The sequence below is a fragment of the Taeniopygia guttata genome, chromosome 27 (assembly GCF_048771995.1).
Source record: "Taeniopygia guttata chromosome 27, bTaeGut7.mat, whole genome shotgun sequence".
Lineage (NCBI taxonomy): Eukaryota > Metazoa > Chordata > Aves > Passeriformes > Estrildidae > Taeniopygia > Taeniopygia guttata.
The window spans coordinates 1,601,563-1,624,938 of NC_133052.1; the positions used below are offsets into that span (position 1 = coordinate 1,601,563).

Here is a 23,376-nt window from a genome sequence, read left to right on the forward strand (position 1 = left end):
CTTGTCTCAGCAGGGCTTTCTCCTCCTCCCAAATCCTATTAAAAACTCATTTTTCTGACCCTAATCTCAGCTGGCCCTTCTGGGGGGGTCTGAGGGGGGATTAGCGGCTGTGTCCCACCCCCCCCCGGCCCCGGCCCCGCTGGGACCGTGCGGGAGAAGCGCGGCCGGAGGAGGGCGGCTGTGTGGCCGCGGTGGTGGCAGTGTCGCTGTCCCTGTCCGTGTCCCTGTCTGTGTCCCTGTCCGTGTCCCTGCCCTGTCCCTGTCGCTGTCCGTGTCCCTGTCCCCATCCCTGTCCCTGTCCCATCCCTGTCCCTGTGTCTGTCCCTGTGTCTGTTCCTGTCCCCATCCCTGTCCCCATCCCTGTCCCCATCCCTGTCCCTGTCCCCATCCCTGTCCCTGTCCCTGTCCCTGACCCCGTTCCTGTCCCTGTCCCTGTCCCTGTCCCCATCCCCATCCCCATCCCTGTCCCTGTCCCCGTCCCTGTCCCCATCCCCGTCCCCGTCCCTGTCCCTGTCCCCATCCCTGCCCAAAGGGTGACGTTATCCCCGCCGCGTGCCAGGGCGATGGCGCGGCTGGCAGGGACCCGTGTCACCGCAGCTGGTGACATGTCTGTCCCCAGCTGGGACCGGTGGCCGCAGCCCGGCGATGTCACCGCGCTCAGGGCAGGGATGGGACACGGGGCGAGGGGCGGGGGGGTGACATAGGGGTCAAATGTGGAGATCCCTCAATGCAGGGAGCAGGGCCATGTGTCCCCCTGTCTGTGGGTCCCCATGGCCGTGTGTCCCCATGGCGTGTGTCCCCATGGCGTGTGTCCCCCTGTCTGTGTGTCCCCATGGCGTGTGTCCCCATGGCCGTGTGTCCCCCTGTCTGTTTCCCCCTTTCTGTGTCCCCTTGTCCATGTCCCTCTGTCCATGTGTCCCTCTGTCCCTGTGTCCCTCTGTTTATGTGTCCCCCAGTCAATGTCCCTGTCCATGTCCCTGTGTCCATCTGTCCCCTGTCTGTGTGTCCCCATGTCCCTGTCCCCTTTTCTGTGTCCCCCTGTCCATGTATCCCCCTGTCCATTTGTCCCTCTGTCCATGTGTCCCTCTGTCCGTGCCCCCCATCCGTGTCCCCCATCCGTGTCCCCATCCATGTCCCCCATCCATGCCCCCCGTCTGTGCCCCAATCGGTGTCCCCCATCTGTGCCACCATCCGTGTCCCCCATCCATGTCCCCCATCCATGCCCCCCATCCTTGTCCCCCATCTGTGCCCCCGTCTATGTCCCCCATCCATGTCCCTCGTCCGTGTCCCCCATCCGTGTCCCCCATCCGTGTCCCCGGGTCCTGCCCCCAGCTCCTCTGGGCTCACATTTAGGCCCCTCCAGTGCCAGCGGAACGTTCTGGAAGCCGTCCAGGCGCTCGCATTCCTCGGGTGGAATCTGCCCCCGCCAGCGCCGCCTGACCTTTCCCGCTTTGGGCTGCAGGAACAATCCCGGGGCTCGTCCCCTCCCTGTCCCCCGCCAGGGCCTGGGGACCCCTCCCCGGGCACCTCGGGGCTGCTGGGGCAGCTCCCCCGGCCACGAGGACTGGGTGACAGCGGGGTGACAGCGGGGTGACAGCGGGGTGACAGTGGGGTGACAGCGGGGTGACAGCGGGGTGACACCAGGGTGACACCAGGGTGGCCCCAGGGCGGTGCTGGTGGCCGGGGTTTGGCTCCCAACTTTCTCCACCCCGGTGTCCCATGGCTGTGCCAGTGTGGAGGCTCAGGGTGACACCAGGGTGACACAAGGGTGGCCCAGAGTGACACCAAGGTGATACCAGGGTGACACCAAGGTGACACCGGGGTGGCCCCGAGGCAGTGCTGGTGGCCGGGGTTTGGCTCCCACCTTTCTCCATCCTGGTGTCCCATGGCTGTGCCGGTGTAGAGGTGCAGGGTGACATCAGAGTGACACAAGGGTGGCCCAGAGTGACACCAAGGTGACACCAGGGTGACACCAGGGTGACACCAGGGTGACACCAGAGCAGTGCTGGTGGCCGGGGTTTGGCTCCCACCTTTCTCCCTCCCGGTTTCCCGTGGTTGTGCCGGTGTGGAGGCACCAGGTGACACCGGGGTGTGCAGAGGGGACACTTGGGGACCTCTGGCGACACGGCTGCCACCGGCTGGGTGGCTGCTGGAGCTGTTTTTGGGGCAGATCCGCGTCACCTGAGGGTGGGGGGATATTCCGGCCGCCGTGTCCCACCCGGGGGGTGGCATCAGCCTGGTGGGGTGGGGGACAGCAGGGGGGTGACCTGCGGGGCCCGGGGGGTGCCAGGCCCGGGGCAGCAATGCCAGAAATGGCAGCAATGCCAGCAATGCCCGGCGTTCCCCCAGCGTTTCCACAGAATTCCCCTGGCATTTCCTCAGCATTTCCCCGGCGTTCCCCCAGCGTTTTCCTGGAATTCCCTCGGCGTTTCCCTGGCGTTTCCCTGGCATTTCCCCAGCATTTCCTTGGCATTCCGTCAGCATTTCCCCGGCATTTCCCCAGCGTTTCCCTGGAATTTCCCCAACATTTCCCCGGCATTTCCTCGGCATTCCCCTGGCATTTCCCCGGCATTCCCCTGACATTTCCCCAGCATTTCCTCGGAATTTCCCCGGCATTTCCTCGGTATTCCTCTGGCATTTCCCTGGCATTCCCCTGGCATTTCCCCGGCATTTCTCCAGCATTTCCTCGGAATTTCCCCGGCATTTCTTTGGCATTCCTCCGGCATTTCCTTGGCATTTCCTCGGCGGGGCCTCCAGCACGGCAGGAATGCGGAGCGGGACCCCCTCGAGAGGGGACAGGGACGGGGACAGGGACAGGGACAGGGACAGGGACAGGGACAGGGACAGGGACGGGGACAGGGACAGGGACAGGGACAGGGACAGGGACAGGGACGGGGACAGGGACAGGGACAGGGACAGCAGGACGGGGACAGGGACAGCCCCGGGGGACGCTGCCACCCCCCCATCCCCAGCCCCGAGCTGAGCTCCTCCAGTGCCGCTCATTTTTTCCGAATTCCTCCCAGATTTTGGCTGCCGGGGGTTTGGGGGGAGGGGAAGGCAGGGGAGGGGATTTGTCCCCGCGACAAGGGTGGCTTCTTGTCCCACGTGTCCCCAGCGCTGCCAGGGGACAACAGGGGGACAACAGGGGACCCGCCAGGTCTGGGTGTCCCCAAAAATGAGAGGTGAGGTTGGGAGGGGGCTCTTGGTTTAATTCCAGCTGGGAATTGTCCTTGGAGCAATTTTAATTTTAATTTTTTTTTTATTTTTAATTTTTTTAAAATTTTATAAATTTTATTTTTATTTTTATTTTTATTTTTATTTTTATTTTTATTTTTATCTTTATCTTTATCTTTATCTTTATCTTTTTATTTTAATTTTAATTCTTATTTTTTATTTCTAATATTGTAATTTTAAATTTTTAATGTATTTCGTATTGTTTAATTACTTTTAAAGCTTTTCCATTTTTAATTTCTGAATCGATTTTGTATTTTAAAACATTATTTACTTTTCAATATTTTTTCCCCCAATTTTTAATTTTTAAAAATCTTAATTTTTTTTCCTTATTTTATATTTTATCCCCTTTTTGCCACAGGCCCTGAGAGGTGCTGTGCGTGTCTCTGGGGGGGGGAATATTTATATTTTTTTGGCCTCCACGGGGTTGTTCTTGTCCTTAGCAGGGTGGGGACAAATCTGGGGACACGGAGGGGACCTGGGGTGTCCCCGCTGGTGGCAGAGGGTGACAAACATCGCGCGGTGCCCTGCGGGAGAGGAAGGAAGGAAGAGGCCGGGAGGAGGGAGAGGAGGAAGCGGGGAGGGTGGGAGGCTGCCCGGGGTGATGGAGGAAGAAGGGGGCGGATTGGAAAAAAAAAATTAAAAAAAAATATTAAGAACAAAGGAAAAAGAAGGGAAAAAATTGAAGGGAAAAAGTGAAGGGGAAAAAAATTGAAGGGAAAAAAATGTGAGGGGAAAATGAAAGGGGGAAAAAATAAAAGGGGAAGAATAAAAAGGGGAAAAATAAAAGGGGAAAAATAAAAGGGGAAAATTGAAAGGGGGGAAAAATGAAAGGGGGGAAAAATGATGGGGGAAAAATGAAAAGGGAAAAGTGAAAGGGGAAAAATGTGAGAGAAACAAATGCAAGGGGAAAAATGCAAGGGAAAAAAATGAAGGGGGGAAAATGAAAAGGGAAAAAAATGAAAGGTGGAAAAAATAAAAGGGGAAAAATGAAAAGGGAAAAGTGAAAGGGGAAAAATGTGAGGGGAAAAATGCAAGGGAAAAAAATGAAGGGGGAAATAAAATGCAAGGGAAAAAATGAAAAGGGAAAAAATGAAAGGTAGAAAAAATAAAAGGGGAAAAATGAAAGGAGAAAAATTAAAAGGGAAAAGTGAAAGGGGGAAAAATGCAAGGGAAAAAAATGAATGGGAAAAAATGCAAGGGAAAAAAATGAAGGGGAAAAATGCAAGGGGAAAAATGAAAGGTGAAAAAATAAAAGGGGAAAAAATAAAAGGGGAAAAAATAAAAGGAGGGAAAATGAAAGGGGGAAAAAACAAGGGGAAAAAATAGAAGGAAAAAAAATAAAATAAGAAAAGAAGGGAAAGTGCTGGCAAAGTGACACCGGGGGGGGCTGGGGGCGGTGGGCTGGGCACTGATCGCTGCCGGCAGCTGGAGCTGCAGCCGGGCCCTGTGGCTGCCCACCCTCCCTCCCTCCCTCCGTCCATCCCTCCCTCCCTCCGTCCATCCTTCCATCCCTCCCTCCTTATTTCCATCCCTCCCTCCCTCTTTCCCTCTTTCCCTCCCTCCCTCCCTCCCTCCCTCCCTCCCCCGGGGTGGGCGCTCCGTGGCTCGGGGGTCGCTGGAACGAGCGCCCGGCAGCTCCGAGCTCCCGGCAGAAGGACCCCCCAAATGGGGGTCCCGACCCCGAGCTGAGACCCCCGGAGCACCGGCGGGATGGTGGAGGAGGAGCAGGAGGAGGAGGAGGAGGAGAAGGCGGTCAGGGGGTCTCGGGGTCCCTGCCGACCCCCGGCAGCCCCCAGCCCCAAAAGGCTGTGGAGCGTGGAGGGCTGCGGGAGCGGCTGGCGGCTGGAGAGGCCGGTGGGGGTGGACTGCAGCTCCCCCGAGCCCCGCTGCATTTGGCTGAGCAGCCTCCGCCGCCTCGCCGCCGCCCGCGACCCCCGAGCGACCCCCGAGCCCCGGGCGACCCCCGAGCCCCGGGCGACCCCCGAGCCCCGGGCCGGCCGCGGGCTGAGGAGGGAGCGGCGCCGCCGGGTGAGAGCAGCGAGCCGGGAGGGGTGCGGGGAGGGGTGCGGGGAGGATTTGGGAGGGTGGAAAGGGGTCTCGGCAGAAGGGGTGGGGTGTTTGTCACAGCGCCCTGCTGGTGGCGTGTCCCCCCCTTTGTCGCCTCCCTGTCCTGCTCCTGCGACGCCGACAAATCCCGGGGACAAATCCCGGGGACAAATCCCGAGCCCCGGGACGCAGGGCCAGCAGGGCCAGCGCTCCTTTGTTCGGCAGGAGGGGGACACTGGCAGGAGGTGCCTGTCCCCCACTGTGTCCCCAAGGGGGTGGCTCGGTGACGTGGGGGACAAGCGCTCGGTGACACCGGCGCTGGAGTTCGCAGGAGTTGGGGTGACCCAGCTGGGGGGCTCTGGATGATCAAAGGGCTGCCCCCATCCCCACAGCGCTCCTGGGACGGGGATTTGGGACTGCTGGGATGAGCCACCAGGGCGAGGTTAAAATCCAGGAATTTGGGAGGAGGGACAGGGCTGTGAGGTGACAAACGGCTGAGGTGACAAACTATCTGGAGGAGCTCAGCCAGCACCGGGTGGCTGCCCAAGGCCACAAGCTTCAAAACCCAAAAAACCCTCCAAAAATCCGTGTGGCGGCGAGGGAAACTGAGGCACAGCCGCCTGGCGGGATGCTCCTCCCCGGGTCACCCCACACCTGGGAGGTGACACGTCCTGCCTTCACGGCAGTGACACGGGGACACGTCCCCGTCCCCTCGGGCCGCTGCTGCCGATGTCTGCAGCCATCCGAGCCCTCTCTGCGGGGCCTGTCCGTGCCGGTTAAAATCAGCGGGGCACATTCAGCTGTCAGCTTAAAAATAATCCGGCCAGCCGGCGGCCGACACAAAGGAGGGCACAGATGGGGCCGGGGCCGCCGGGGATGCTCCCGAGCCCCGGGGCTGAGGGATGGGGGTCCCCCGGCAGTGGCGGGGGGCTCCCGTTGCCATCTGGCTTGGGCTTATCTTGGGGTTTTGGAGGGGTTGTGGTGTTGGCAGCGGGGGTTTTGTGGCTTTCCCGTGGTGGTTTTTGGGGTTCTGTGTGGTTTTGGGGTGGGGCAGATGATTTTTGGTGGGGGTCAGCGCAGGGACCACGTTCTCAGGGGGGAAAGACCCCCGTGGGCACCTCGGGCTCCGTGTGGGACGTGCTGGACAGGGGGCACGCCCGGCCCTGCGGAAAAGGCCCACTCAGCACAGGCACACACAAAGGCTTTTTGTGCCTTGTCCCTTTGTGTCCCTTGTCCCCGTCCCCTCCCATCCACCGCTTCCACTCAGACAGCCCCTGAATTTTAACACACTCATCCCCCCACGGGCTGGAAGGAGCCAAAACTCGGGCAGGGTCCCTGTGGATCCCCGCCTGGCTCCCTGCCTGTCCCTCCCGCTCCCACATTCCCGATTTTCCCGGTTTATGGCACCGCTGGGTGATGCCAGGACACGTCAGGCAGTGCCCTCTGCTCCCCTCGGCCCTGGAGCTGCTCCCGCCCCGGCCAGATGTGCTGCCAGATGTGAGCTGAGCCCTCCCAAACTCATCCCACCTTGAGCTCCAAGCTCCTGGAATTCGGAAGCCAGGAGTTCATCCCAGGTGTTGGCACTCCGGCTGTTTCTCCAAGCTCCCCGGTGCCAGGGGAGGTGCCCGTGGCTGCTCCGGCTGTGCCACAGCCCCGTTCCCTCTCCTGGCACCGGCACTGGGAGCTGTGGGATGGAGCCACATCCCCTTGGCCCCGTCTGCTGCTCTGGGCAGTGTCCCCTGCCAGATCCTGCCCCGTTTTGGGAAGCCTCGCTGGTCCCACCACCTCCCTTTCCGGCCTTGCCCGAGGTTCTTGCTGTGCCATCGGGGACCTTTTGTCCCCAAGTGCCACATCCCGTCCCCTCATCTCCCCTCCTGGGTCCCATCCAGACCCTGGGGCACAGCTCATTTATTTTGATTTCCTTTCCATTCATCTCCTTTCCAAAGGCCCCACAGGGCTGGAATTTTTTTTTTTTGGGGGGGCTGGGATTAGGGATGGGGAGGAGGGGGTTTAGGAACGGGGCAGTTTTTGGGCAGAGCTCAGCCCCCATCACGGGGTTCAGCATGGCCACATGGGGTGACTCCTTCCCCAGAAGTGACAGCTTGTCCTTGTCCCCGCAGCCCACGCCGGGACGGAGAGATGGGGCGTCCCCAAACGCCAACGCACCCCCGGACGGGGGATCCTTCCCCTGGGTGGGCCCCAAGACGGTGGCGCTGCGGAAAAGCCCCCAGGGCGGCTTCGGCTTCACCCTCCGCCACTTCATCGTGTACCCCCCGGAGTCGGCCGTGCACTCGGCCAAGGTAGGAGCCGCGGGAATTTCGGGAATGCTGCCGGGATGCAGAAGGAGGGGGGATGAGCAGTGCCGCGTCCATCCCCTGCTTGGTTGGTGTCCTAGTTTAGGGCAAATTTGGGAGAAAAACCTCTGGAAGGAGCCCCCAGAAAACAAACCACCTGGTTTTTCCCCACCCACCTGGTTCGGGAAAAATTTTCTCGGAAAAGAACCTGTTTATTTAACAAACAAAGCACTGCCCAGCACCAAAAAATAAATTAACAACACCAGATGACAACAAAACCCTTTCACCACTCTGAAGAGATGAACAAATCCAGAAATCTCCTGAGAGTGGGCGCTGGGGATTGCTCTGTGTCGGAATCTGAGCTATTGATGATCCCGAAATGTAGAAAGTCTCTGTCTTTCTGCCCTGTTGCCAAAGCAGAAGCCATAATTGGTCTGTGCTGTTTCAAGGTTGTTTATTCTGTTTATCTCTAACATGTTCTGCTGCCCTGCCGCAGCTCTGTCCTGCAGGGCAGCGTGTGGGGCTCTGCCCTCAGTGGGATGGTACAAACATTAAATACCACAAACTACCTGTGCTGGATTTACAATAACGTGCCAATATCTGTCACCTACGTTGGACAGTGTGTCCCCAGCCTAAACCAACAGAAAAATGCCAACACCACAGTGAAACATGGAGGGCATGAAGAAGGAGGAAAAGGACAAGACACACCCAATTCCTCCATCTTGTCCCCTCTGGACCCCTAATCTAGAATCCTAAAATTTTACTTTTGCACCTGTGCCACACTTAATTATTACTCATATCAAACACTCAGAGCTGCTAATTGATCCTGTAAGATTGAAAACTCTTTTCCATGGGCAGAGATCACAGCCAGTGTCTCTGGGGGCTCTGTCCAGGGGGGTTCTGACCCCTGCCAGGGTCCCAGGGCAGCCAGAGGGAATCCCTGGGTTCCCACAGGAGGTGAGCCGGCTGATAAGACAAAACAAACCTTCACTCTCAGAGTCGGGTCTGAAAGCACATAACATGATATCAAACATAAACAGAACCCACGACTGGGGATACCAGCACCACAACGTCACCCCAGGACAGTTGGTGATCCCACCCTGGGGTGGAAGAGCCCACAGAGCTGCTGGAAGATGAGCTCTGGTCAAGCAGCACCTCTGGAGATATCCCAGAGCCTTTTGGGATATGGGATTGTTGGTGGAGAGGATCCCTCAGCTCCCAACAAGGGATCAGCATCGCTGGGAAGGGCAGGAAAAGGCGCCCTGGAGCCCCCAGGGCTGGTGGATTTTTGGTTCCCTCTCTCCTGACTTTTTTCTAACTGGATCTGCCCTGGGATCTGCGTTTTTGTCGCTCCTCTGGGTGACGCCTTTTGGGAGGGCACGACCCTGGCTTGGCACCTCTGAGCCCCGATCTGGGCAGTGCCTTTCCCCTGAAGGATGGAGAGATCCCATGGAGCCGCCCAGCCGCATTTCCCAGCGTGGATTTCCCCCTCCACACCCCGAGGCACGAACCAGCTCCAAACTCCTGGAATTCCGGAAGAATTCTGGAATAATTCTGGAATTCGGAACGCGTTTCTCTGTCCATTTTCGATGGGAGGAGAGTCTGAGAGCCACACATCCCTTTCCCTGCCCCAGGCTGGGCAGATCCCTGGGTCATCCCATCAGCCCTGGAGCTGCCCCACAGCTCCGGGCGCTGGCAGACAGGGAAATGAGTCACAGGGTGGGGAGAACCGACTCGCCGGAATCCCCGCTCGCCATCCTCCGGCACCTCCGGCTTTTCCCAGGCTCCTGGTCCTGCCTCTCCAACCCCTTCCTGCCCCGTCCCCGCCAGCGTCGCTCTGCCGGGGAGATTTTGTCATGAGAAACGGCCTGAAGCTCCTCCAAACCTGCTCCCACCTCTCCACTGACTTCCAAAAAAATTGCTCCTGCCCCGCTGGGCACCGGGGCTGAGCGGGGAACACCCGGGGCCGCGGGGGATGGAGCCGGATCAGCGCCGGGAGCTGGAGATGCTCTTGGGAAGAGGCTGGGAATGGCTCGGTGTGGGAACCCAGGGCTTCCCTTCCTGGCAGGGGTCAGAACCCCCCTGGACAGAGCCCCCAGAGACACTGGCTGTGATCTCTGCCATGGAAAAGAGTTTTCAATCTTACAGGGTGAATTACCAGCTCTGAGTGTTTGATATCAGTAATAATTAAGTGTGGCACGGGTGCAAAAGTAAAATTTTAGGATTCTAGATGAGGGGTTCAGAGGGGACAAGATGGAGGAAATTGGGTGTGCCTTGTCCTTTTTCTCCTTCTTCATGCCCTCCATGTTTCACTGTGGTGTTGGCATTTTTCTGTTGGTTTGGGCTGGGGACACACTGTCCAACGTAGGTGACAGATATTGGCACGTTATTGTAAATCCAGCACAGGTAGTTTGTGGTATTTAATGTTTGTACCATCCCACTGAGGGCAGAGCCCCACACGCTGCCCTGCAGGACAGAGCTGCGGCAGGGCAGCAGAACATGTTAGAGATAAACAGAATAAACAACCTTGAAACAGCACAGACCAATTATGGCTTCTGCTTTGGCAGCGGGGCTGACAGACAGAGACTTTCTGCAATCTCAGAATCATCAATACCTCAGATTCCAACAGCTTGGGATCTGGAAATGCTCCTGGAAAGAGGCTGGGAATGGCTTGGGAGCTAGAAATGCTCTTGGGAAGAGGCTGGGAATTGCTCAGGATCTGGAAATCCTCCTGGAAAGAGGCTGGGAATGGCTTGGGAGCTGGGATTGCTCCTGGGAAGAGGCTGGGAATGACTTGGGAGCTGGAAATGCTCCTGGGAAGAGGCTGGGAATGGCTCGGGAGCTGGGATTGCTCCTGGGAAGAGGCTGGGAATTGCTCAGGAGCTGGGATTGCTCCTGGAAAGAGGCTGGGAATGGCTCAGGAGCTGGGATTGCTCTCGGGAAGAGGCTGGGAATGCTCCCGGCCGCCGTGCCAGCCGGGGCCGGCTCAGCAGCCGCCGCCGCCGCGGGGCCCGGCACGCCGCCAGCTCCGGGGGCCGAGTTTCGGTGCGCTGACTCGGCAGGGAGGGGCGGCGGTGCCACCGGGGTGTCCCCGGGGCTGGGACGGGCTCTGGGGTGCCGCAGGGCGAGGATGGGCAGGGACGGGCCGAGTCCGTGCCCGCAGGGCGGCCCCACGGTCTGGCTGCGGCTTTTCCGTGGGCACCTTGTCGCTGCCCGTGTGTCCCTCCTGGCACCCTGGCACCATGGGGACGCCAGGGCTGTGTCCCCACCGGCTGGAGGCTGTGGCCAGCCCCGCGCTCCCAGCCAGGGTGGAAAAATCTGGTGCTGGTGGAGAGAAAATTCCCTTTCCAGGTGCCCAAATCCTTCCTTGGGGGGACGTGAGACCCACCCCGTGCCCCACCCCACCCTGGCACCCCACCCTGGCTCTGCTGGGGCTCCCCATGGTGGGTTTGGGTTAAAAGAGCCAGGATTTGGCACAATTCTTCTGCCACGGCACACATCAGTGCCCACCTCAGCCCTGGCACCCCCAGCCCGGGCAGTGCCACTCTGCTGGAGCTCCCCATGGCGGATTTGGGTTAAAAGTGCCGGGATTTGGCACAATTCCTCCACCACAGCACAGATCAGTGCCCACCTCAGCCCTGGCACCCCCAGCCCGGGCACCGGGAGGCTGCGGGGGTGAGGATTTATCCCGGGTGGGGCAGATCCTTCTCCTGGAGCCCCGCGGGTGGGCTCGGGCTCTCCTCAGCCCAGTGGGAAGGGTGAGATGCCACCCTGAAGCTGGCATGGCCCCTTCCCACTCCCTGGCCCCAAACCCGGCCCCAAACCCGCCCCAAACCCGCCCCAAACCGGCAGCCGGGTGCGGCTCCGGTGCCAGGAGGGAATTTTAACCGTGGGCAGCGGAGGGCAGAGGGACACGCGGGTCCCGTGGGGGCTTCGTGGCACTGCCACCCTCCCCCCGGAGCCCTCCCGGTGCCCTCGTCGCGACCCCGCCACCGAATCAGCCAAATCAGCCAAATCAGCGCTTTTCTCTTCCTTTTTTTCTGTTTTTGGCAGGAGGAGGAGAATGGGAACCGGGCAGGTGAGCAGCGGCATGGGGACCCTGGGGACAGCGGCACAGGGTGGCACGGGGGGGGACAGGGGTGACAGGGTGGGACAGAGTGGGACAGGGTGGTACAGGGTGACACAGAGTGGCACAGAGTGGCACGGGGGTGGCACAGGAATGGCACAGGGGTGACACAGGGTGGCACAGGGTGGCACAGAGTGACACAGAGTGGCACCAGGGTGACACAGGGTGGCACAGAGTGGCACGGAGTGGCACGGGGGTGGCACAGGAATGGCACAGGGGTGACACAGGGTGGCACAGGGGTAGCACAGAGTGGCACCAGGGTGACACAGGGTGACACAGGGTGGCAGAGGAATGGCACAAGGGTGGCACCGGGGTGACACAGAGGTGGCACTGGGGTGACACAGGGTGGCACAGGAATGGCATAGGGTGGCACAAAGGTGGCACTGGGGTGACACAGAGGTGGCACAGAGTGGCACAGAGGTGGCACGGGGTGGCAGAGGGTGGCACAAAGGTGGCACTGGGGTGACACAGGAATGGCACAGAGTGGTACAGAGTGGTACAGGGTGGCACGGGGTGGCACAGGGTGACACAGGGTGGCACAGAGGTGGCACAGGGTGGCACAGAGGGGAGAGGACAGGGGGGTGACGCGGCTGTCACGGCACCGCAGCAGCGCGTGTCACCGCTGTTGTCACCGCACCCGAAATACCCGCTGGCGCTGGCGGGGCTCTGGTGGCAGCTGGGTGGCACCAGATGGGCTCGGTGTCCCCAAACCGCGCCGGAGCTTTGCGGGGTGTCCCAGCCGGGGTGTTGGGGCTGTTTGGGGACAGGGACGCGGCCCCGCTGTCCCCTCGCGGTGCCTCAGGGTGACATGAGCCGATGTGAAGGTGTCAGAAGGGATCGGCGCTGGCGCGGTGACGCGGCGCCGGGTGGTGCCAGAGCTGGGAAATTCAATTTTATAATTCGGATAAAGCTTTGTAGGGAACGGGAATGTTTATTTATTCCCAGCGCTGTGGACTCATGTCGGGATTTTTTGCTTTTTCATGGACACGCGCCCCTCTGAGAACTCCCGATCCTTTTTTATCATCCTGATTAATTTCTATACGCGTGGAATTTCACGACAGGTTAATGCATATTCATTTTGCTGATTTCACGCTATACTTACAGCTAGTTACACTTAATTTTTTGTTAGAAAGTACAGAAAGAACCCTTAGGTCACTTTGCCCTGCCTATTTTAATTTTTAATGTTAATTAATGTTTTAATTTTTTTTCAATTTTTAATCTTTCAGTGCAGAAATTTGCATTTTTAAAAATTTTTTATTTTTTAAGCTGGGGTAGTTTTTTAGGGCTGCAGTCACCAGACTAAACAGCACATTCAGCCAGCTCCAAGTGGCACATTTTACTTCAATCTAAATTAATTTTTACTCTGTTAAATTTTCACTCTGGCTCACCTGGCACCGGGCACCTGGAGGGGTTGGGGGACCCTGAACTCGCTCCGGGTGGGATTTGGGATCTCTGGTGGGATTTGGGATCTCAGGTGGGATTTGGGATCTCTGGTAGGATTTGGGATCCCCGGTGGGATTTTGAATCCCCAGTGGGATTTGGGATCGATCTCAGGTGGGATTTGGGATCTCTTGTGAGATTTGGGATCCCCGGTAGGATTTGGGATCGATCTCAGGTGGGATTTGGGATCTCTGGTAGGATTTGGGATCTCAGGTGGGATTTTGAATCCCCAGTGGGATTTGGGATCGATCTCAGGTGGGATTTGGGATCTCAGGTGGGATTTGGGATCGATCTCCGCTGGGATTTGGGATCAATCCCTGCTGGGATTTAGGGCCGGGATTTGGGGCCGGGATTTGGGGCCGGGATTTGGGGCCGGGATTTGGGGCCGGGATTTGGGGCCGGGATTTGGGGCCGGGATTTGGGGCCGCGGTGATCCCGGCCCGGGGCTGTGGCGGTGCTGCCCCCTGAGCCGCTGTCCCGGGCAGGTCCCGCGCGGAGCCGCCTGGAGCCCACGGACACGATCTTCGTCAAGAGTGTGCGGGACGAGGGGCCGGCGCACCGCGCGGGGCTGCGCGCGGGTGAGCGGCCGGGAACGCTCCTCCTCCTCCTCATCTTCCTCATCCTCCTCCTCCTCCTCCTTCCTCCTCCTCCTCCTCCTCCTCCTCCTCCTCCTCCTCCTCCTCCTCATCCTCATCCTCCTCCTCCTCCTCATCCTCATCCTCATCCTCATCCTCATCCTCATCCTCCTTCCTCCTTCTCCTTCTCCTTCTCCTTCTCCTTCTCCTTCTCCTTCTCCTTCTCCTTCTCCTTCTCCTTCTCCTTCTCCTTCTCCTTCTCCTTCTCCTTCTCCTTCTCCTTCTCCTTCTCCTTCTCCTTCTCCTTCTCCTTCTCCTTCTCCTTCTCCTTCTCCTTCTCCTTCTCCTTCTCCTGCTCCTCCTCCTGCTCTGCCGGAGAATTTCTGCCTTTTTCTGCCCTTTTTTTATTTCTTTCCCCCCTTCCCCGCCGTTCCCGCTCTGTTCTGCGCCCTCTCTCTGGCTCTGGGGGCGCTCCCGGGGTCCCCGCGGCTTCTCCTGGGTTTGGGATCCCCCTTCGCTCCCCTTGTCACACGGGGGCTGGCAGGGATCTGCCCTGGGTGACCCTGGGGACATCCAGGTGCCACCACTCCCTCATGGTGACACTGTCCCCCTGTCCTGCATGACCCTGAGGACATCCAGGTGCCACCAGTCCCTCGTGGTGACCCTGTCCCCTTCCTGGCTCCGCAGGTGACCGGCTGGTCAAGGTGAACGGGGAGAGCATCATCGGGAGAACCTACTCCCAGGTGATCGCCCTGATCCAGAACAGGTGAGGGCCCTTCCCGGGATGGCAGGGGACAGCTCGGGGACAGGTGACAGCTTGGGGACACACCACAGCCGGCTCTGTCCCTCTGGGGTGTCACCGGGGTGTTGCTCTGTCCCTCTGGGATGTCCCCAGGGTGTCACTCTGTCCCTCTGGGGTGACGGCGGCCCTGGGGTGGTGGGGTGAGCAGGGACAGGCAGCACGGCGCTGTCACCATCGCGTGGGGACAGGGATGATCCCGCCAGGTGTGAGCTTGGGGACAGGTGGGGACCGACCCTCCTGTCCCCTGTCCTGCAGTGACGATGTGCTGGAGCTCTCCATCATGCCCAAGGACGAGGACATCCTCCAGCTGGTGAGTTTGCTGGGCAGGTGCCTTGGGGACACCTGGGGACACTTGGGGACACTTTTGGGGACACCTGGGGACACCTGGGGACACTTGGGGACACGGTTTCACCAGCACCTCTGGAGCAGCAGTGGCTGCAGAACCGGGGGCACTGAGGCAGGAACGGGGGGGACAGGTCCCTGGGATTTTGGGAGGACGAATTGTCCCAGGTTTTGGGGTCCGGCTTTTCCTTGGGACCCCCCCAAAGTGGCTCCGCTGTGGCCGTGCCGAGATCTGGGGGTGACAGTGGCCCTGGCAGCGTGGCCGGAGTTTGGGGCTCCTCCTGATGTCCTTTCTATCCCAACTCGGTGGCGTTTTTGGGGTTCACCGCTGCTTGTCCCCAGCCTGGGGGACCCCTTTTTGTGGGGCTGGGGGGGGTTTGCAGGGGGGTCCCCATCTGTGCCTGCTCCAGGCTCTGGGGATCCCCCAGGGCGGGGTCAGGGGTGCGGGAAAAGTGACCCAGGACAGACGGGACGGCCAAACCGGGATGGCCGAACTGGGATGTCCGAATTGGGATGGCCAAACCGGGATGGCCAAACCGGGATGTCCGAGCCAGGACGGCCGAACCGGGATGGCCGAACTGGGATGGCCAAACTGGGATGGCCAAACTGGGATGGCCAAGCCGTGATGGCTGTGCCGGGATGGTCATGCTGGGATATTTTTTGGGAAGGAGGGGAGGGGACAGCGGAAAACCTGCGGCTGCTGCCGGCGCTGCTCAGAGCCGGGGGGACCCCGTGGGAAAGCGGGCTGGGTGTTGGGGGGCTGCATCCAGCCCAGCTGACCCCACGAGAGGTTTGTTCAGGCCTTGAGGGATGCAGAGAGCATCCCCACCGCGGGGAGGTGTGCTGGAACTCAAAATGTCTTTTAGACATTTTTTGAGGTTTTAGGCTTTGGTTAGAAGCATTTGAGACAGCTGTGATTTTCAGTTTGAGCTATGGAATGATTTACCAACTCTGCAGGCAGATGTGGAGGATTGTGACCTTGTCCCCCCTCGCTGACCTGCTGTCCCCCCCAATTTCCCAGGCCTATTCCCAGGACGCCTACCTGAAGGGCAACGAGCCGTACTCCGGGGGGGCTCAGAGCATCCCCGAGCCCCCTCCCATCTGCTACCCACGGAAAACGTACCCCTTCCAGGCCCGGGGTGCCGAGCCCGCCCCGGGCCAGCCGCCGGACCCCCGCGCCCCCCGCTCGGCCACCACCGGTCCCTCGTCCCCGCTCGGCGCCCGCAGCGATCCCGGCGGCAGCCCCGCGCACCGCCCCGAGGAACCGCAGCCCGGGGGTGTCCCCCCGCGCCCCACCGCACCCCACGGGCACCCCGGCTCCTTCTCCCGCGCCGCCTGCCCCGCCAGCATCGCATCCTACGGGGTGTCCCCCTCCGCCACCGCCTCCTACGGAGCCCCCAAACACCTCCCGGAGCACCGGACTCACTGCGGCTTCAAGGAGGGCATCGGGGGGCTCTCGGCGGGGCTCTCGGGAGCCGGGCGGCCCCCGCGGGACGTGCCGGGTGGGCAGCGTGTGCCCGGTCGCCAGGAGTGCCAGCAGGCGCTGTCGCGCTGGTTCTGCAGCCAGGAGCCGCGGCGCAGCGCCTCGGAGGAGCGGCGGCGCGCCATGCCCCGTTACCGGAGCGTGTCCCACGACCGCCTCGGGGGCTCCGGGCCCACGGCCCCGCGGGGCTGGCCCCACAGCGCCTCGCAGGACACGCTGCTGCAGCCCAGCCGGGAAGGTTGGGCTCCCCGCGCCCGCTCCGAGCATTACCTGGGCAGGTACGGGCGCTCCATGGAGGCGCTGGAGCCCGGCGCGCTGCTCTCCTCGCACCTCGAGCGCTCCGCCGAGAGGCTCTGCCGAGCCGCTGTCGCTGTCGCCGCCACCTCCACCTCCGGGCAGCCCATCCCACCCGGTTCTTTCGCCGCTTCCTCCTCCTCTTCCTCCTCGCCCTCCTCGCAGAAGCAGCCGTCGCAGCCCAACCTGCCGAGCGCGGATGACTCGGGCTACATCGGCTACCGCAGCTACAGCCCGTCCTTCCAGCGCCGCACCGGGCTGCTGCACGCCCTGGCCGGCCGCGACCCCGCTTTCGGGGGGCTGCCCACCTTCAGCATCGCCCAGCGAGCGGTGGCCCCGCTCAGGGACAGCGCGGCCAGCACTGCCAGCCCCGCCGCGGCCACCTCGGCGGTGCCCCGGGAGGCTCGGCCGCCCTCCGTGTCCGAGCGGCCGGAGGAGCGCCGGGACGAGGTGGTGCTGCGGCAGAAGCCGCCCACGGGCCGCAAGATGCCCCCGCCGCTGCGGCAGATGAATTTCGTGTTCCCCGAGGGGGTGAAGGACGCGGACATCGGTGACCCCGCCGGGGCCGCGGGCAGAGGGGACCGGCCGGGCAGCGAGCGGCCGGGCCGGCGAGTGGCTCCCTTGGCGGCCCCCGAGGACTCGCTGGCGTCCATCCCCTTCATCGGTGAGCGTGGGGGGACCGCTGCTCCCTAAATCCCTAAATCCCTAAATCCCTAAATCCCTAAATTCCTAAATTCCTAAATTCCTAAATTCCTAAATTCCTAAATCCCCGGGAAGGCATTTAGGAATTACCGTGCCACGGAGGGAGCGTTTGGGGGGGCAGAAGTCCAGAGCGTCCATCTGTGGACAGTGTGGAGAGGGGAAGGGCCCACAGCGTCCTGCACCCCACAGCGTACTGTACCCCACAAATATCCTGCACCCCACAAATATCCCACACCCCACACCGTCCCACACCCCTGTCCCTGTCCCTGTCCCTGTCCCTGTCCCTGTCCCTGTCCCTGTCCCTGTCTGACCTGGGAGGACCCAGCTGGCTTTGAGAAGCTGCAGCTCTGCCCTGCAGGAACAGGGCAGGATGGGATGCAATGGGGGTCTCAGCCTTGCTGTGGGTGAGGGTCCGGGTGCCCCATCAGCTCCTGGGGGTGGCAGCGTGTCCCCAGCCCGACCCTGACACCAAACCCACCACGCTCAGAAGCGCCCGGTGGGGGTGGGTGGCGGTCCCAGCAGGGACTTGCCCTGCCCCAAACCCCCCTCCAACACTGCCCACCCCCCTCACAGACGAACCCACCAGCCCCAGCATCGACCTGAAGGCCAAGCACGTCCCGGCCTCCTCGGTGGTGTCCAGCGCCATGAACTCTGCGCCCGCCGTGGCCACCAGCCCCGCGTCGCCCACCTTCGCCTTCGCCCTGTCCCGGCACTACTCCCAGGACTGCAGTGAGTGCTGGGGAGGGGGAAACACCCTGGGAGGGTCAGAGGGGAGCAGCCCCCCACCCCAGCGCTGAGCAGGGTGGGTTTGCCCCTTCCCCACCGCAGGCAGCATCAAGGCCGGCCGCCGCTCCTCCTACCTGCTGGCCATCACCACCGAGCGCTCCAAGTCCTGCGACGACGGTCTGAACGCATTTCGGGATGACGGGAAGATCCTAAGGTAGGGCTGCAGCCCCCTCCCCCCACTCCCACCGCCCCCCAGCTCCCACCCCTTCTTGCTGACGGGGGCGGCTCTCCCTGCAGGAGGATGCCCAGCCGGGTCCCCAGCCTCCGCATGCTGAGGAGCTTCTTCACCGATGGGGTGAGTGCCGCGCTGGGGATGCCCTAAAGGCGCGGGGAGGGTTCCCTGGTGGGGCAGGGGGTGCCGATGGCCTCACCCCAACCCCTCCCTCCCGCCCCTCGCAGTCTCTGGACAGCCTGGGCGCGTCGGAAGACGCCCGCTCCAAACGACACTCAACCTCCGACCTCTCGGACGTGCCGTTCAGCGCCGTGAGGAAGGAGGGCTGGCTCCACTGCAAGCAGATCCTCACCAAAAAGGGGAAGGTAGGAGATGGGGGGTCTTCCCCCCAACCAACCCGGAGCCCCCTCAGCGGTGGGCACCGCTCCCTGAGGCCGGCGCTCCATCCCTTGTCCCCGCAGAAGGTCGGTGGAGGCATCCGGCAGTGGAAGCGCGTCTTCGCCGTGCTGCGCGCCCACTCGCTGTACCTGTGCAAGGACAGGCGGGAGGCGGTGACCTGCGCCCCGGCCCCAGGTGAGGAGGAGCCGCCGATCAGCATCCAAGCGTGCCTGGTGGACATCTCCTACAGCGAGACCAAGAGGAAGCACGTCTTCCGCCTGACGACCGCTGACTTCTGTGAATATCTCTTTCAGGCAGAGGATCGGGAAGACATGCTGGCCTGGATCAAAGTCATCAGGGAGAACAGCAAGGCTGAGGGCGAGGTGAGAGCCACATGGGGCTCCCGGCTGCCTCTGGCTCTCCCGGCACTAACCGCCTCGGCTCTCTCCGGCTCTTTGCCTTGTGCTGCTTCCCCAGGCCACGGCCAGGCCCGTGCCGTGCTCCCAGGGGTGCGTGGGGGCTCGTGGCTCCCGAGAAGAGCGTGGCCCCGCGGCCTCGGCCGGGGCAGGGCGTGCGGGGCGCTCGGCAGAGGGGCCGTGGCTCTGCAGGCAGGGCTGGCGCCGGATCCGCCGCGCCGATGTTGGGTTGTGCAGTGGCAGAAGAGCCTGTGTGGCTCTGCCGAGGTCTGGTGTGGCTGTGCCAGGGTGTGTCCTGGCTTTGGTGAGGTGCGGCGTGGCTGTGCCGTGGTGTGACGTGGCTGTGCCATGGTGTGACGTGGCTGTGCCGTCGTTTGCCATTCTCCTGCCATGGTGTGACGTGGCTGTTCCGTGGTGTGATGCGGCCGTGACACGGTGTGACGTGTTCCCACCACAGCACAATGTGGCTGTGCTGTGGTTTGACATGTCCCTGCCACGGTTTGACGTGGCTGTGCCATGGTGTGACTTGTCCCTGCCATGGTGTAACTTGTCTCTACCGCGGTTTCATGTGGTTCTGCCATTGTTTGACCTGTCCTTGCCATGGTGTGGCCTGTCCCTGCCGTGGTTCGACGTGGCTCTGCCCAGTTTAACGTGGCTCTGCCCAGTTTAACGTGGCTTTGCCCGGTTTGACGTGACTCTGCCCGGTTTGACGCGGTTCTGCCCGGTTTGACGTGGCTCTGCCCGGTTTGACGTGGCTCTGTCCGGTTTAATGTGGCTCTGCCCGGTTTAAGGTGGCTCTGCCCGGTTTAACGCGGCTCTGCCCGGTTTGACGCGGCTCTGCCCGGTTTGGTTTGGCGGCAGTGGTCACCCTGGACTTGCAGCTGGCTCCGGCCCTGGAGGGCGCGGTGAGCTCAGAGCGGTCTCTGGCTGGATGTGCACGGAGGGTGCGGGAGGCTCGGTGGGGACGGTTCTGCTGGGTCAGAACCAGATGATTCTGCTGGGTCACAAACAGATGGTTCTGCTGGGTTGGAACTGGATGGTGCTGCCGGGTCAGAACCGGACAGTGCTGCTGGGTCGGAACTGGATGGCACTACTGGGTTGGAACCAGATGGTGCTGCTGGGTCAGAACTGGATGGTGCTGTGGGGTCAGAACTGAATGGTGCTGCCATTCAGGATCAGAATAGGATGGTGCTGCCAGGTCGGAACCGGATGGTGCTGCCGGGTTGGAATCAGACAGTGCTGCCAGGTCAGAACCGAATGGTACTGCTAGGTCGGAACCAGATGGTGCTTCTGGGTCAGAACCAGATGACACTGCCAGGTTGGAACCGGATGGTGCTGCTGGGTCAGAACTGGATGGTGCTTCTGGGTCGGAATAGGATGGTGCTGCCGGGTCGGAATAGGATGGTGCTGCCGGGTTGGAGCCAGGTGGTGCTCCAAGGTCAGAACCGGATGGTGCTGCCGGGTCGGAACTGGACAGTTCTGCCGTTTGGAACCGGACGGTGCTGCCATGTCAGAACTGGACAGTGCTGCCGGGTCGGAACCGGTGCTCCGCGGCTGGAACGCGCAGAGTTGTGTGGTCAAACCCCGGCGCTGCGGTGCCGTCGGGAGCATCCTGCGGGGATGGCTCCGTGTCCGTGGCGGCCGTGGGTCGGCGCAGGTGTGCGTGCCACGGAAGGACACACCTGCGTCCGGCTCGGACCCCGCTCTGTGGCCTGGAGCCATGGACAGCAGTGGGGCTGTCCCGGGGCAGCGGGGACCTGGTGCTGCCTGGCCCCGCAGAGCGTGGACTTGCCCGGGGGTGCCCGGTGGATGCTCTGCTCAAGCTCTCCCTTCCCCTCTTCTCTCTGCCTCCCCAGGACCCCGGTTTTGCCAGCCAAGCCCTTATCAGCAAGAAGTTAAACGACTACAGGAAAGTGAGGTACGGACCGGGGTGGTGGGCACCGAGACCCCCGGGGCGTTGGTCACCCTGGTGTGACGGTGACGGAGCAAAGCCGGCGGCTCCCCGGATGGGGCAGTGATGGAAGAGCCGCCTGCAGCCGGCGTGGCCTGGGGTCAGCCACAGCGGCACCTGGCACTTGTAGCGAGGCTTTGGAGCAGCCCGGTGCTCCCCCGGCTCTCTGTAGGAAGCCTGGGGGTGATGCTGGCAGAGTTTACCGGGAGGTTTTGTGCCGGGCTGGTACCCCTGGCCGTGCCCCACACGAGCCCTCCCCGTTCTCCCTGCAGCCCTGCGGGCGCCAAGCCCGACTCGTCACCCAAGGGCCCTCGCGGGCTGGGGATCCGAGCCGAGTTCCTGAAGCAGACGGGAACCAGCGCGCCCCGGTCCCCCAGGCAGGACGCAGCCGTCACAAAAGGTACGTGGGACACCCCAGGACCGCAAACCCGGGGTGCTTTGTGTCCCCAGCGCTGCTGTGGTGCTTATCCCTGTAGGGCTGCTCTTCCCATTTATCCCAAATGATCCTGTGGGGTTTTTTTCCCCCTGCTTCAGATGAAAGCAGCTCCCAAAAAGCCCCGTGGGGCATCAACATCATGAAGAAGAACAAGAAATCTGCCCCGCGCACCTTCGGCGTGAGGCTGGAGGATTGCCAGCCTGCCCCAGACAACAAGGTACGGCCCCATGCCACCACCGCCAGCCCTCGGGGACTCTGCACAGGCCTGGCACCCCCTGAGCCCGTCCCTGTCCCTGCAGAACGTGCCCCTGATCGTGGAAGCGTGCTGCAAGGTGGTGGAGGACCGGGGCTTGGAGTACATGGGCATCTACCGCGTGCCCGGCAACAACGCGGTGGTGTCCAGCCTGCAGGAGCAGCTCAACAAGGGAGCCACCGAGATCAACCTGCAGGACGAGGTGAGGGCAGGGCAGGTGACTGTCCCCGTGGCTGGCCCCATCCCGCTCCTCATCCCTGTCATGCCTCTGGAATGTTCTCCAGGTTTGTGTCATCGTCCCTGTCCCTGTCACCATCCCTGTCCTTGTTATCACCTGTGTTCCTGTCATCATTCCTGTCCCCATCATCATTCCCTGGCCTTGTTATCATCCATGTTCCTGTCATCATCCTGTCCCATCATCCCTGTCCCCATCATCCCTGTCTTCATCATCATCCCTGAACTTGTTTTCATCCCTGTCCTTGCTATAATTCATGTTCCTGTCATCATCCTGTCCCATCATCCCTGTCCCATCATCACTGTCCCATCATTGTCCCTGTCCCACCATCCCTGTCCCCATCAACATCCTTGTTCCCATCATCATCCCTGTCCTTATCATCCCTGTCCCCATTATCCCTGTCCCTTCCTTGTCCCCATCATGGTCCCTGTTCCTGTTATCCTTGTCCCATCTTCCCTGTCCCCATCATCCTTGTGCCCATCATTGTCCCTGTCCCATATCTGTCCCATCATCCCTGTCCCACTGTCCCTGTCCCACTGTCCCTGTCCCACCATCCCTGTCCCACTGTCCCTGTCCCACTGTCCCTGTCCCACCATCCCTGTCCCCTCCATCCCCGTTTCCATCCCCTGGGGTGGCAGGGCCACCAGGCGATCGCTGCCAGCACTGGAGGTGACACACTGGGGACACTTCTGTCCCCTTGCGTCTCGCCACGCCGCCGTGGTGGCTCAGGACTTTCCCTGGAGCTGTCCCTGGTTTTGGGACCTCATCCCGCTGTCCCCTGGGTGTCCCTGCTTGTCCCCCTGAGCAGCCTCTTCTGTCCCCCGCAGCGGTGGCAGGACCTCAACGTCATCAGCAGCCTCCTGAAATCCTTCTTCCGAAAGCTGCCCGAGCCCCTGTTCACCGATGGTGAGTCCCTGTCCCCCGGGGCCACCAGAGCCCCAAATCCCATCCCTGGTGTTGGGGACAACCCCCAGACCCGGTGACACCCCCACCCATGGCGGGGCACAGCGCTGACCCCCTGCCACCAAGGCCACTTGTCCTTGTCCCTCCTTGCCCTGCGGTGGGACCGGCACTGAGACCCTTCCCCGGTATCTCCAGCGGGTTCATCCGGGGGTCCCTGACTCTGTGGGGAGGGTGGTGGCCTGTCCCCTCCACCCCGCGGTGACACCCTGATGTGCCACTTCCAGATAAATACAATGACTTCATCGAAGCCAACCGGATTGAAGATGCCAGCGAGAGGATGAGGACGCTGCGGAAGCTGGTAGGGACATGGGACAGGGGTGGGGACATCACCCTGGAGCCCCTTTTGGGAGGGGACATCACCTTGGAGCTCCCCTTGGGTGGGGACATCACCTTGGAGATCTCCTTGGATGGGGACATCACCCTGGAGCCCCCCTTGGGTGGGGACATC

At 61.5% G+C, this 23,376-nt stretch overlaps 1 protein-coding gene across 5 annotated transcripts in view; it reads left to right on the top strand.

Annotated features, from left to right (window-relative positions):
* ARHGAP23 (Rho GTPase activating protein 23) overlaps nucleotides 1-23,376 on the top strand; it is a 41,117-nt gene that overhangs the window by 12,774 nt on the left and 4,967 nt on the right. For 3 of the 5 annotated variants that reach the window (XM_041721434.2, XM_041721432.2, XM_041721433.2), the window contains exons 2-18: nucleotides 7,401-7,580; nucleotides 11,628-11,652; nucleotides 13,626-13,718; nucleotides 14,403-14,481; nucleotides 14,773-14,827; nucleotides 15,881-17,300; nucleotides 17,912-18,067; nucleotides 18,167-18,278; nucleotides 18,362-18,419; nucleotides 18,524-18,661; nucleotides 18,758-19,057; nucleotides 20,947-21,008; nucleotides 21,314-21,441; nucleotides 21,576-21,694; nucleotides 21,777-21,932; nucleotides 22,793-22,871; nucleotides 23,153-23,226. In XM_041721434.2, the coding sequence (XP_041577368.2) occupies nucleotides 7,401-7,580; nucleotides 11,628-11,652; nucleotides 13,626-13,718; nucleotides 14,403-14,481; nucleotides 14,773-14,827; nucleotides 15,881-17,300; nucleotides 17,912-18,067; nucleotides 18,167-18,278; nucleotides 18,362-18,419; nucleotides 18,524-18,661; nucleotides 18,758-19,057; nucleotides 20,947-21,008; nucleotides 21,314-21,441; nucleotides 21,576-21,694; nucleotides 21,777-21,932; nucleotides 22,793-22,871; nucleotides 23,153-23,226 (3,234 nt within the window). Of the gene's footprint in view, nucleotides 1-4,889; nucleotides 5,263-7,400; nucleotides 7,581-11,627; nucleotides 11,653-13,625; nucleotides 13,719-14,402; nucleotides 14,482-14,772; nucleotides 14,828-15,880; nucleotides 17,301-17,911; nucleotides 18,068-18,166; nucleotides 18,279-18,361; nucleotides 18,420-18,523; nucleotides 18,662-18,757; nucleotides 19,058-20,946; nucleotides 21,009-21,313; nucleotides 21,442-21,575; nucleotides 21,695-21,776; nucleotides 21,933-22,792; nucleotides 22,872-23,152; nucleotides 23,227-23,376 lie in introns of those variants that run through there. The other 2 variants (XM_041721431.2, XM_030256333.4) reach the window with 2 other exon arrangements.